The 12,839-nt window shown below is 46.7% G+C and overlaps 1 protein-coding gene across 2 annotated transcripts; it reads right to left on the bottom strand.

The window, feature by feature from the left end:
• Positions 1–1,955: 1,955 nt before the first annotated feature.
• On the bottom strand, positions 1,956–12,615 carry SIGLECL1 (SIGLEC family like 1). 2 transcript variants are annotated; one of them, XM_081106952.1, is made up of 6 exons: positions 12,444–12,615; positions 6,600–6,729; positions 5,147–5,416; positions 4,922–5,027; positions 3,696–3,837; positions 1,956–2,709 (listed from the first exon to the last, which is right to left on the bottom strand). In XM_081106952.1, the coding sequence occupies exons 2-6, from the start codon at positions 6,631–6,633 to the stop codon at positions 2,695–2,697; spliced, it is 567 nt and encodes a 188-aa protein (XP_080963078.1). In that variant the 5' UTR covers positions 6,634–6,729; positions 12,444–12,615; the 3' UTR covers positions 1,956–2,694. The 2 variants fall into 2 exon arrangements, with proteins under 2 accessions (XP_080963078.1, XP_080963079.1); XM_081106953.1 differs by lacking the exon at positions 3,696–3,837 and having other exon boundaries at positions 1,965–2,709; positions 12,444–12,598.
• Positions 12,616–12,839: the final 224 nt, after the last annotated feature.

The raw sequence follows: 12,839 nt of genomic DNA, 5'->3' as shown, positions 1-12,839 counted from the left end.
TGGAAACCTCCTTCACATGTGTCCACCTGGCTACTTCCTTGAAAACTGCATTTTCCCGAACGACAAGTGACTGACCGGCTGACTTATTAGCTATAAGTTATAGTTAACAGTCGGTGCTCTAGAACGCTCACTGGGGAACGTACTTCCCAGAGCAAGGAGCTGCTGGGCTGATGTAACGTCTCACCGTGAGCCCGATGAACGGACTGACCCGTGGGATAACCGTGTGCACAACCACTGACTTACCGGGAAGGGACAGAGGTGGAGGAAGGCTAACTGATTAGTTGCTTTATAAGCAGCTCATTAGACTTCCTTGGTGTCCCCAAGCTTCACTAACATCCCACCAGCCAGAGGTCACGTGCGGATACCCGCTCCCCGAGAAGCAGTTCTCCAAGCCCCCGGTCAGCCCCACCCGCATGTGCACCAATGAGCATGCGCCACGAGTCCATCAGGAGCCAATCCAGGCCTGAGGATGCGCGCAGGCGCCGCCGAACGGGGAGGGGCCTCCTGGGTCTCCAGCGGCTGAGCCAGTTTGAAACAACGGTCACTCCTGGGAGCCCTGGACTCTAGCTGGGCGCCCCCCGCCCCAACCCTTGGGAAAACCGTCTTTCTAGACTCCTCCTTGAGTTCAAGACTCGAGGCCAATCAGTGGTTAGGGGACATTTTTCCTCCAACCATTACTTGTGGGGAAGCAGGGGATGGGCAGATTGGCGGCCATTGATCAAGGAACAAAATGCCAAGTGCACGACCCTCGTGGCCAATCAGAAGGCGCCTTGGTACCCCCTTGTTTCCTGTCCTGCGACCAAGGCACAGCCCGAAGAAGACGAAACACACAGAGATGACCCAGCTCTCCACTTTCATGACAATCCGGGTCTGACCTATTTCCAACCCAGTTCCCATCCCTTTTCTCATTCTTCACCCCTTCCTCAAACCTACCACCCTTCCTCTCCCACTCCTTGTCCACTCCTCCCTGATATAAGATTTGTTTCTTTGATAGAAGCAAACTTCAGACCTATAATAAAGGATCCTATCTTCAACTTAAAACTTCTGCTACACAATATTCTCACAGTTGAAGTCCTGATGAATAGGAACCCTCTTTCCAGGATTACAAAACACTTGAGGCAATAACTCTCCCGGAGAGAAGCTAAAACTTGAACTTCTCACCTGGAGGCCCTGAAAGGTCTCTCTCCTGGCAGCTCACCCCTCAGTCTGAGCTCCAGCAGCACAGACCCCTTCACTCCACTGCCGACCTGGATTTCTTGAACTCATCAAACCTCTCCCATCTCAGAGCTCAGAACCTGCTCTTCCCTCTGATTAGATCCAAATAGTTTAGGTCTCAGCAGAAATGTCACTTTCTTGGACTTTCTAATCTACACTAGGTTCCTCCTCTTTTCTCTTATACATGCTCATAGTATTCTGTCCTCCTCCTTCTTGGCACTTAATCATTTTATTTTTCTTTCTTTCTTCATTCTCTATGTAGCTCATGGAGACCACGAGCTCCACGGAGGCAAAGTCAGTGTCTGGCTTGTTTGCCTCACCTGTGGGATGTATGAACTGCATGCAGGAAAGGTGCCCATACATGTGGGGACTTACGTAAAAATCTACCTTGAGTACAAGATGACCATCTCACTGGTGCTGAGGGAAGAACCACTGGATTGACTTGCAAATAATGCCCCAGGGAAGAGGTGGCCCTTTTTTCAGCACATGCAAATCACCGGCCTCTGGTGCCAGAAAGGTTGTCATCTACTCTGAGGGGAACACTTCGCAGCCCTGGTCCATTCTAATGCCAGAACCCCACTCTCATTCCTTGTGTGCCTACCTTTCAGCCTGGCCAAGAAATACTGCAACAACCTCCTAATTAAGTTCTTTGCCTCCAGCCTTATCTGGTCACCCCACTTCTTTGCTTCAAGTCTTCCAGCAGCTTACAATTCATCCATCCATCCATCCATTCAATTATTAAGCTATTAAATTATTAAACTATTGTGAGAGTTTATTTTAGGCACTGTTCTAGGTGTAGAAAAAAAATAGACAAGATCCCTGTTCTCATGGAACTTACATTCTGGGGGAGTCAGAATAAAGTCCTACCAGATAAAGCTACACTGCCTTACGTTGGCATTCATGGCCCATGTTTGTGTCTTTTCTCCACCTGTATCTCTGGACACCAGTTTTCACTGACTCTCCATCCAGGTACACCTCAGGTGAGGATGCTGAAGTTCAAAGTTCAAAGTTCAAGGGTGGTCTTAGATGAGACATATGACCACTAAGCACTGAAGTTGGGATCTAATCCATATACTATGGTTTCAAAGTTTGGTCCTGTTGTATGTATATTCCAAGTCCTGGGCACACAGTAAGGGCTCAAAAGCTACCTATTTCATAGTCCAGTGTTTATTTTTCCTCCCTTTGACACCATTCCAGGACAGGGCATCTTTCTTCCGGCTAAAACACAGTTCATAGTTTGCTTTCACAGCTTCTATGATCAGGTCCAAGAGTAACCCTATTCGATGGAGAACCAGTGTGAAGGACTGGGCGGGGGGCTTGAGAGGCCTTTGTGAACTGAGATTCAGGGGCTCCAGATTTGCTATAGGCTCCTGGCTTCCAGGACTTTAACAATTCCGTGGGATATTGGCCAGTCCAGGTGTGAATGTAGTCTTCCCAGGGTTTGTCAGCCCCAAATTATCTTGCTTTTTTCCTGGAAGTTTAGGATAATGTGTCCTGGAGAGCAAAGAAAGAAGAATGTTGGAACAGGTTCAGAGATGAGGTATCCAAACCTAAAACGACAGAATTCAGCCCCCTCTTTGGGCACTTGGGACAATATGGAGCAGACATTGGCTTCACCTTTTTTTGCAATTCCCTGATGGGAGCCTGAAACTGTGTCTTCTCCTGCTGGTCCTCCCCATACATTCGTAGCACCAGACTGTTCCCCAGACTCCCTTGGCAAGTTTGGCCGCTTCTGTAGGTAGGTTCAGCCCCTCCTTCCATTGGGCAACCAGAACCCCAGCTCAGCCTTGTTACTGGGAGGGTGCCTTCCCCACCAGCTTGGGGTGGACCCACTTCTGAGATCCCCGAATTGCCACATAGATACTAGAAAATACTGCAGGAAATATTGTGGAGTATTACAGATGCATGCTTTATACAAAAGAACACCAGTTCCCAGTGCAGGGTATCAGGAGAGCAGGGCACTTCTGGTCCTAGAGAATCATCAATAGTAAATAACAGTGAGGCCCAGCTACCTCAAGCACTGTTTCCTCCAAACCCCACTGAGGATATGGGGTGCAGGGTAAATGAAGTAACCCAGGTTTAGTCGGGTCCTCCAGCACCTCGGCTGATTTGGGCCTGTGGCATCTATAGACTGTGCTGATGTAGACTGCACTCAGAGACCAAACCCCTTGATCCTCACTCTAATGCTACAACTGCTGTTAGAGGTTCTCTCAACCCTTTTCTCAATGGGGACACAGTGTCACAGTGTGTGTGCGCGCACACACACATTTCTGATTCTCATTACCCTTCATGTGTTTCTCGTAACATCATCTTTTTTCCTCTCCCTGAGCCTAGGTTCATCATCTGTGAGGTGACAGTCAAGGACATTCGGGCATTCGATAGGATGAGGAGGGTAATTCCTGAGCACTGCATGTGCCTCTCCTCGTGGGTCTTGTTACACTGTTATGGGAGACTAGATACCAGACATAATGGGTACCCACCACACGCTGGCTCCCAGAAGACAGCATGATTGTGGATTTTCCTGGTTCCTCGGGATCCAGAGCCATGTTGGGTTCTGAAGGGCTCATTTCTGCCTTGATCACTGCAATTTTCTTTGACAGTGTCCTTTTGATGTGGTTCACTCTAAGGAAATGACCCTCTGGATCAGTTGTGGCTCTCCACCCCCCAGCACCCCCAGGTGGTCTGTGGTCTTAGCAGTTCTGGTTTAGAGCCTCAATGACACTACCATCTTGTCGTGTTACCTAGGGTGAGCCACACCACACTCTGGGAATTAGTTTCAAGGGGGCCACCTTGCCTATCAGGCTGTGGAGTGCAGATGAGGTCAGCTATGAAAGGGCTTTGCAAACTGTAAGAAACTGTTGCTGGTTTTTTTAAGTCCAGCTGACTATTCTTTGAAAATGGCTCAACAGTTGGCCCTGCCACCCTGCTCCTCTTCTTTCTCACCTGGGATATCCGGTCACAGCCAAGTCCCATGTCTCTGACGGCTCCTCATCACTTGCCTTGGCTCAGACTGGCTTAGGCCCCAGGCCTCCTGGCTCTCTCTCTCTTGGTCTGTGCTCCACCCCAAGCTCATGCTTTTCTCCCCAGCTTAGCCTGCTTCCATGGCTCCCAACTCAGGATTAAGCCCAAGACGTCTGGACAGGCCAGTCGACCCCCCACCCCACCGCCCCCTGAGCCAAACTCTGGCCTGACCTGTGGTAACTCTGCTTTTCTCACTCTAGGCTTCTAGCCAACAGGTTTAGCCATTTCAAGAATCTTTCTGAACTGACACAGAGGGCCTTTTTCACCTTTACCTTTGGCCATTATCTGCCACTCTCAGTGCAACAAACATTGCATGATGTCACCGGGGATTCCTCAAACACGTCCTAGGGTCTGCATAGACCACTTTCCACCAAACAGTGAGTGCTCTGGCCCCCCAGATCCACTATAGACAGTACCCTGGGGCCTCTGCTGTCTTCTCCAGGGATGCCACTCCCTCCTTTGCCTTCTCCTCTGCGATTTGCTAAAAGCCCCTGTCCCTCGTGCCTGCTTGTGACTCAGAATAGCCCTGGTGGCCCTGGACTGTGGTGACCACGTGTGACGCCTCTGTCCCTTGCTAGGCCCTGAGCTCCTGTCTTTGCCCGCTCTGTGCCAGCACCCCAGCCAGGCCTGCTGAGTAGCAGGCTCTGGGAGAGGCTGGCTGGTGGGCTTTAACTCCAGTACTCACATGAGTGGGATGAGGCAGAGAAAGAGCACGGTAGTTGCAATGACTCCATAGACAAGGCCCTGGAAGAGCCCGCTGATGAAACTCTGGGTAGCCAAAGGACTCTTTACTGGAAGCAGACAACATATGAGAAAGGCTTCTCTCCCTCGACCTTCAAATTGAAGCCAAAGCTCTGCTTCCTCCCCTGGCCCCAGTACCCATCCCCATCCCGCTCTTCCTCATCCTCACTTGACATCAGTATGATATTCATAGCATGGTTTCCATAGTCGTTCTTCCCCTCACAGAGAAGGGGTGTGCCCATGTCTGGCATCTCGGTCAGGCTGATGGTGGTGTTGCTCCAGGGGGCAAGGATGGTAGAAGTCACCTGGGGGTTGTCTATACCAAGGATATCACCTTCCAACCACCACTGCACAGAGGGTGCGGGGACCCCATGGAAGGAGCAGCTGCACTGCAGAATCTTCTGCAAAGAGCAAGAGGAAGAGACCAGCTTCGCAGGTTCTGTGGGGAGGGAAGACCAGGAATCGGCAAGCATCCTCACTTCCCTTCCTCACTTTCTCTAGGCTCCAGCCTTCTCCTTATTCGTGATTCACAAGGAACTTTGAAAGTCTTTCTGGAGGCCCAGAGGAGTTGAGCCTCACAGACCTCTCTCCTCACCTGGCCTGAACCTGGAATTTTCTGGGGATCTACATTGCATACAATCCCTTATCTGCCCCCTAGGCTAGACTTCCTAGTCTCAGCCCCTATTTCCCTTCTCTCCTTTCCATCTACACTCTCCCCTTGGGCTCTGCCCCTTCCCTGCTCCATCTGTGATCACTTTCTCCCTTCATCACTTACTGCCTGGATTCTGTGGGGCAAATCACTTCCCCTCTCTTTGCTCTTTCCTAGTCTGGAAAATAGGGATGCTCACTGAACCCGTGTCATACTATCGTTGCTGCAGGGATGAACGCCTTCATGTTTGCAGAATTCCTAGCTCGGTGTGCAGTCAAGCATTACCCATTCAGTAAACAGATGCCTTTCTAGAGTTTCTTCTTCCCAACCCCAAGTGGACATGGCTTGAGCATTCATCTAAGGCAAAGACTGCTGGGACACCTTTTGGGTAACAACATCTGACGCTGCCTCACTCTACAGAGAACAGGTGGGACATATTGTCCACCTGGTGAATATCATGGCTTAGTGAGTTGTCAGTCCTTAGTGTTATTGGGTACTTTTTCATTGGTGTTGGTTGAGGGTACTGGAGGAAAGGGGTCATTTCCCCCTAAACAATAACCCTGGATCTTGGTCTTTCATCTCTGGTCACTTGAGGTAATAAGGAATTTGCAGGCCTCCTTATGGGTGATGTGTAGCCTGTCTCCACTGCTGTTCTCTAGATTATTTCTTTTTTCCATCTGGGAAAGCGAGCTTGTGGTATGCCCGACTCCCTGTGAGCTCCCAGCGAGTGCCAGTGAGATCCAAAACAGCTCCTTGTGCTCTCTTATCTGCAGACCACCCTCACCTCCCCCTCCTCTCCCTGGCCCAATCTGCTACTTGCCCTGGACACCACCAGCCCCGCCAGAATCTGACCCACAGATGTCTGATCCGGATTGGTTATTTGATAACCTGCCCCCTCGTGTTCTCTTTCCTTGTGCTCCCAGAGCCCTCAGCTTCCTCAAACACCCCAGCATCGCTTCTCTCCACCACTCACCCAGACCTTTGGGCGGCGCCACCTGCTGCAGCATTGGCGGCTCTCAGGGGCAGGAGAAGCCCAGGGCCTTTACTGCAGCCAGCTCCGACCTCAGAACTGTGTAGTCCAGAAGGGATAAGAAGATGAGTAACTGAAAGAAGATGTAGGGATATGGGGAGCAGAAAGTATTCTTTTAAAGAAATACATATTTTTATTAATTTTTAGAGAAAGAGGAAGGGAGAAGGGTAGAGAGATAGAAACACCAATGAGAGAAAAACATCATCAATCCACTGCCTCTTGCATGTCCCCTACTGGGGATTGAGCACACAAGCCAGGCATATGCCCTGACCTCTTGGTTCCTGGGTCAATGCTCAACCATTGAGCCATACCGGCTGGGCCAGAAAGTATTCTTAGCAAGCCAGGAGTTTCTGTCTCTTTAGTCATCCTGAAGGCCAGTCCAACCCAAGAAGCAGGAATTACATGGGAAATGTTCAAGAATATCTACGGACAGGGCAGCCCCCACCAATCCCCTGTGAAACCAGGTCTCCTTTCTTCTCTCTCCTCTAGTCTTTTACTCCCAGTCCCAGCCCCCTTGGAGGGATTCTATTACCAGATCCTTTGGGTTCCCTCTAAAAGCTAATGGAGATCCATGGGAGGCTTATGTACCATGGAGGGACAGGATCAGGTCTGCAAGTTCCAAATATCCCACTGGGGCCCATGTGAGAGTCAGCCGGTAGAGGAAGCGACTTCCCAGGTAGCCAGGGAAGAGACGGGTGTGGTGGGATGGAATGAATGACACTCTGGAGATGGTGCATGGGCTGTGAGGGGTGGAGAGGAGGGGCCAGATTTAGTAGACCTTCGGAAGAAGAAAAATGGACAGGACTTACTACTGCGGATAGGAAAAGTTCCAAACTTCCTTGCTATGCAAATAAGGTTCTCTACAATTTGACTGCACCCACGCCTCATCTCCCTCTGTGCCTTTTCCAACATTCCCCATGCCTTTTTAAAATTTCACTGCTGATTATTCAGTTTTTAAGAATGTTCAAAGCTGGCTGTAAACACATTCATTATTAAAAAGTAAATTATATGAACCAATTTAAGCAAATTATATTAAGAACAAAGGTAATAATTACTCAAAACCAATTACTTCTAATTTTTCGAATACATTTTACTGTTTTCAGTGTTCTTGAGGTTGCGCAGATGTATTATATCTTTAAGATGGAAATACTACATAATGTATCTCTTCCTAACTCTCCATCATGGTTGGTAGCTAGAAATGGACTATGGGGAGAGTATTTACACAGTGGAAATGGGCAATACTGTAATTCAGGGCTTCCCCTGCTCGTTGGAAATCTGGCTATTAAATATTTACAGCACAGCATCCCTAATATTTCCCACTCAAAGGAAGTCATTCACCTTGGAATTGCCATAGCTTTTAGTCAGTTGAGAGCTATTCATTGGTACCACCCAAGTGGCAAGAGGATCTGGCTGACCGTCCGGTGGTTCCAGAGTCGGTCCTAAGGGCAAAAAGGCCACCTGCTCCTGAATACAGTGACTACCTCCTCACACTCCCTTGCTAGAATGTTCCTCTATAAACCATTTTCATTTTGTTACGGAACTCCTCTGGGCATGGCCTTCCTCATTAGCGGATTTGTTCAATGTTACCCAAGACGTCATGGGGATTTCAGGTTTCAGTATTCTTTTATGTCTTTCGGGCATAGGGGCAGTTTCAATTAAAGCCAATAGTCACCCAGTTGTCTCTGTCACGGAAATTTTCTGGCCCCAAATCTCAGTGGTTGCCACTGAGTGGTGCTCACTGGCTTTTGCCACAAGAAAGGACTCCAAGATTTCTTCCTGCTAGTTTTATAAAGAGAGGCTAGTAATATTAACAGGTATAGACTATGTGTCTCCCAACATCCAAATAAGCCAACCAAACACTGAGCTTCTCACATGTACTTTTTTTTCCAGTCAGATATCCTATACTTTTCAAATTACAACCTGCTGGCCTTGGAAAAATCTTATTGGTTCTCATTTACCATGTCCTGTTTTATAGTGCTAGGTCAGGAAATGTGTCCAGTTAGACACAGTATCTATTTACATTCAAATTCACTTCACATAATATCTGTTCAATCTCTCACCCTAATCCCACCAATGCCTGCATTCCCATGTCATCCCAGTCTAACGATAACTCCCACTGGGACTCACCAACAGATTTTAGAATCATGGGGCTCCCACCTTAAGGAGTCCCAGGAATATCTCTTCTCATGACCACTTTACCACTAATGTGCATATAGCTTTGAGCCCCCAGAGCGGGGTGGGCCAAGGAACCCAGGCCCTCTTATCAATCTGTATTTTGTATTATATGAGACTACCACCTCATGCAATTTTATTTTTAGAGAGGGGAAAAATGTGATTTTTTTCACATTGTCACATCACTTCTTAAGTTTTGTTTTTTACATTCCCTCCAAATGAGGGTAAATAGCGCAGACTGGACTAGGGGCCTTGATGCTGGTGTTTCTGCTGGCCTACCCAAACTCTGAGAGTGCTGCATTGAGACCTTTGTTTTGACTTCATTAATGTTCCCTTCATTCATCCCATTTCTTTTTATTTTTAAAAAGATATATTTTAATGACTTTTTACAGAGAGGAGGGGAGAGGGATAGAGAGTTAGAAACATTGATGAGAGAGAAACATCGATCAGCTGCCTCCTGCACACCCCCTACTGGGGATGTGCCCGCAACCAAAGTACATGCCCTTGACCGGAATCGAACCTGGGACCCTTCAGTCTGCAGGCCGAAGCTCTATCCACTGAGCCAAACCGGTTAGGGCCATCCCATTTCTTAATAACTATTTATACAGATTTTCTTCCTCTTGACATTTTAAAACTTAGTAAGGAAGTCCTTTTTTTTAAACTTTATTTTTATTGTTGACACCCCTTCATGTTTTTTCATTCTCTTGTGAATTGCTCTAATTTCCTTTGCTATCTGTTGTTTCAACATAACATTTCCCTATAGTAGGCCAGCAGCTGTAGCTCAAACTGGACAGAACCTGGGACTGGTCCAGTTTCAGGATCCACCCCAATCCTTTCCTTTCTTTTGAGTTATCATGTATAAAATTAACCAAGGGATTGTGTATTTAGCTCCTTTCCTGTTATTCTGCATTTCCTCATGCTTCTTGGGGATTGGATCCATGATTTTATAGAAATTATTGGTAACTTTCACCTCCTGATACTGACTGCAGAACAGTTGTATTCTCATACCTGTGGGTGACCTCGGGACCATTCAGGAATCAAAGGTTCAATATCCCCTGACCTCACATCCTTCCTCTTCCCAAACCATGTTTCAGTGAGCCAGGTTTGTTCTCCAGAATCTCACTTCTGATGCCAACTACGAAGTTAGGGAACAGCCCAACAAGATGCCTTCACTTCAGACCCCAGCTGCAGATTCCAGGGGGTCTCTACAACCACCCTCATTTCTGATACTGACTTCAAGCTTTAAAGCCTCCAAGGCTATGCTTAGGTTCAATAATTCACTAAAAGTACCCACAGAATTCACCAAAAGCTGTTATACTCATGGTCGCTGTTTATTACAACCAAAGGATATGGATTAAAATCTGTTAAGGGAGCCCTAGCTGGTTTGGCTCAGTGGATACAGCGTTGACCTGTGGACTGAAGGGTCCTGGTTTCGATTCCAGTCAAGGGCATGTACCTTGGTTGCAGGCTCCTCCCTAGCCCAGGTCCTGGAGGCAACCAATAGCTATTGCATCGATATTTCTCTCTGTCTTTCCTTGTCTAAAAATCAATGGAAAAATATCCTCGGGTGAGGATTTAAAAAAAACAAACAGAGGGCGGAGTCCAGGAAAGCTCCAACCTGAGAGCTTCCAGCTGTCCTCTCCCTATGGAGTCATGGAAAGTATCACTCAAATATCCAGGGAATGATGTGTGACGATGTGCACAGAGAAGGACAACCAGAGAAGCTCACCCAAGCCTCATGGCAGAGTTTTTATTAGCCCTTCGTCTTGTGGGCGTGGCTGACGGCCCCCATGGCTGATCCTAGTCTCCAGCTCCTTTTGAAGTTGAGCTGATGGCAGGCGATCCAAAGACACCACTTTAAATCACATTGTGAAACCATCTGGTGTGGCCAGCCCCTGGCCTTAATCACATTTTAGACTATTCAGTGGGATGCAAGCCCACAGGCAAACAGATACTCCTATCAGGCATGACATTCTAAGGATTTAGAATGACCTCCCAGGAGCCAAGGGCAAAGGCCAGACCTATCTTCAGGCTTAGGTTAAAGTCCTTACTACACAGAATGATAAATGGCAAAATCAAGGTAGCAGTTCACTCTAGGTTTGAGTGGGAGATGTATCTGGGGTGGCAGGTACATGCTCCTGTTGCACCGTTTTTACACCTTTCCGTATGTCTGAAATATTTCATAATATTTAACACATTGTATGCGGGATACGTGTTTACGTTTTACGTATTTATACGTTCTACCAGTGTAGTAGAGCACGGGACACGTATTAATACGTTTTTTATAGACTAGCGGTAGAATGCGGGTAACGTATAAATACGTAAACTAAAGTTATCGTAATTTTACTGAACGTTGCCATTTGCGCAAAAAATTAGCAAAAATGGCCCGCGCCACCTGTTAGCGCGCGATAAAAACTACCCGCAAACAATTTAATGAAAATATAATCAGTGGTCATTTATGTGAAAGCTTCATATATATATGTATTATACATAAGTATATGAACTCATACATATTTATATATTCATATATAATACATTCATAAATATGCACAAACAAAATGAATATAACAAAGATACAGAAAAATCATAATAAACTGACACCAGTACTTACCTAAGTAGAGAGCAGAGATTATGGAAAAGATGAAGGAGGATTTTCAGTTTTTGTTCTATACACTTGGTACTGTTTGACACATTAGTTTGCCTTTATATGTTATGAGTGAACAAATTATTTTCATAAAGATGGATTAGTAAAATAAAACAAAGGATTACATAATTAGGTCGTAACAAAAATATTTTAAATTAAATTAATATTCATTTGTGGGTTACTGTATGCCTGTCCATTTCACACTCCTCCCAAGAACCTGAGAGATAGAATATAAGAAAGACAATGGTCAGACCAAGTATGACCTTCAAGCCTCAGCTATATGACTTACATGACTCTGATCCGACTTTGCAGCAACCAGTCCAAGAAGCCAAACCAGAGAGCAATTGGCTCATAACAGCCAGAACTTGGTCAATGAGTATCAGGTTCCCTATTTTTTACCTGCTTCCAGCTCAGAACCAACCAAAGTCAAATATATTCCCCCATCCATCACATGAGGTGCCCCTCTTGTAATTAGCTAACCTCCCGCTTCCCCATGAGCACAGGCTCCAGTCAAGCACTATCTGAAATTCCTTCTCCTTTTTTCCCTCTTCACTGTAAGGATTCCCCACTGCCTTGCCTGCCTTTGAGTCTTTGTCAAATGCAAGTGATGGGGGCTGACCCTCTTGCCATAGCAAGCTCTGAATGAATGGCCTGTTTGTTCTCATTTGGGAGGTCTTTGTCTGCTTCCTCAAAGCCTGTGGTATTAAGTCTTGTAATTTTCTTTTCATAGAGGAGGAAGCTGAAGCGCAGAGAAATAAGTGATTTTCCTGGGGTCACTGAGCAAGAATAGGTGATGATGGATTTAAAACTCAAGTTCTTTCTCCAACCCAGATTTCAAGAGAGTAGAAATTTTATAATCTACCCAATCCTCTGGCCAATAGGCAATCCAGTAAAAGTAGAAATTGGTATTAAAAGTTTAAACACACTCATCTCAGAAAAAAAATCAATCACCTAAAATTTCAGAAACATACCTCTAAAGCAAATAAAATAAAATGATGTCCAGGAAGAAATGAAGGGCCAAAACGTTGGAGTCCTCGTTTTGACTAGTCTTTTTTCTCCCATGTCCCACAGCCGGCCGGTCTGTCAGGAAATCCTGTTGGCGCTGCTCTCAAAACCTCCCCACTTCTAATCACCTCCACTGCCGCCACCCTGGCCCAATTGCTGCAATAAATAACCTTCTCATGGCCTTGCTGCTTGACCGGAGTCCCCTGCAGTCTATTCCCCACATAGCAGTCACAGGGATTCCATCAACCCTAAAAATGCCCTCCCCTTCTCTGCTCAAAACTCTCTGTGCTCTCATAGCGTCAGAGTAAAAGCCAAAGTTCCGAAAATGTGGCCTTTCCTTTTTCCTCTCTGATCTCAGCTCC

The sequence above is a fragment of the Myotis nattereri genome (assembly GCF_964212035.1).
Source record: "Myotis nattereri genome assembly, chromosome: 15".
Lineage (NCBI taxonomy): Eukaryota > Metazoa > Chordata > Mammalia > Chiroptera > Vespertilionidae > Myotis > Myotis nattereri.
Note: the sequence above shows the minus strand (reverse complement) of the source record. Positions and strands in the feature narration are given on the sequence as shown.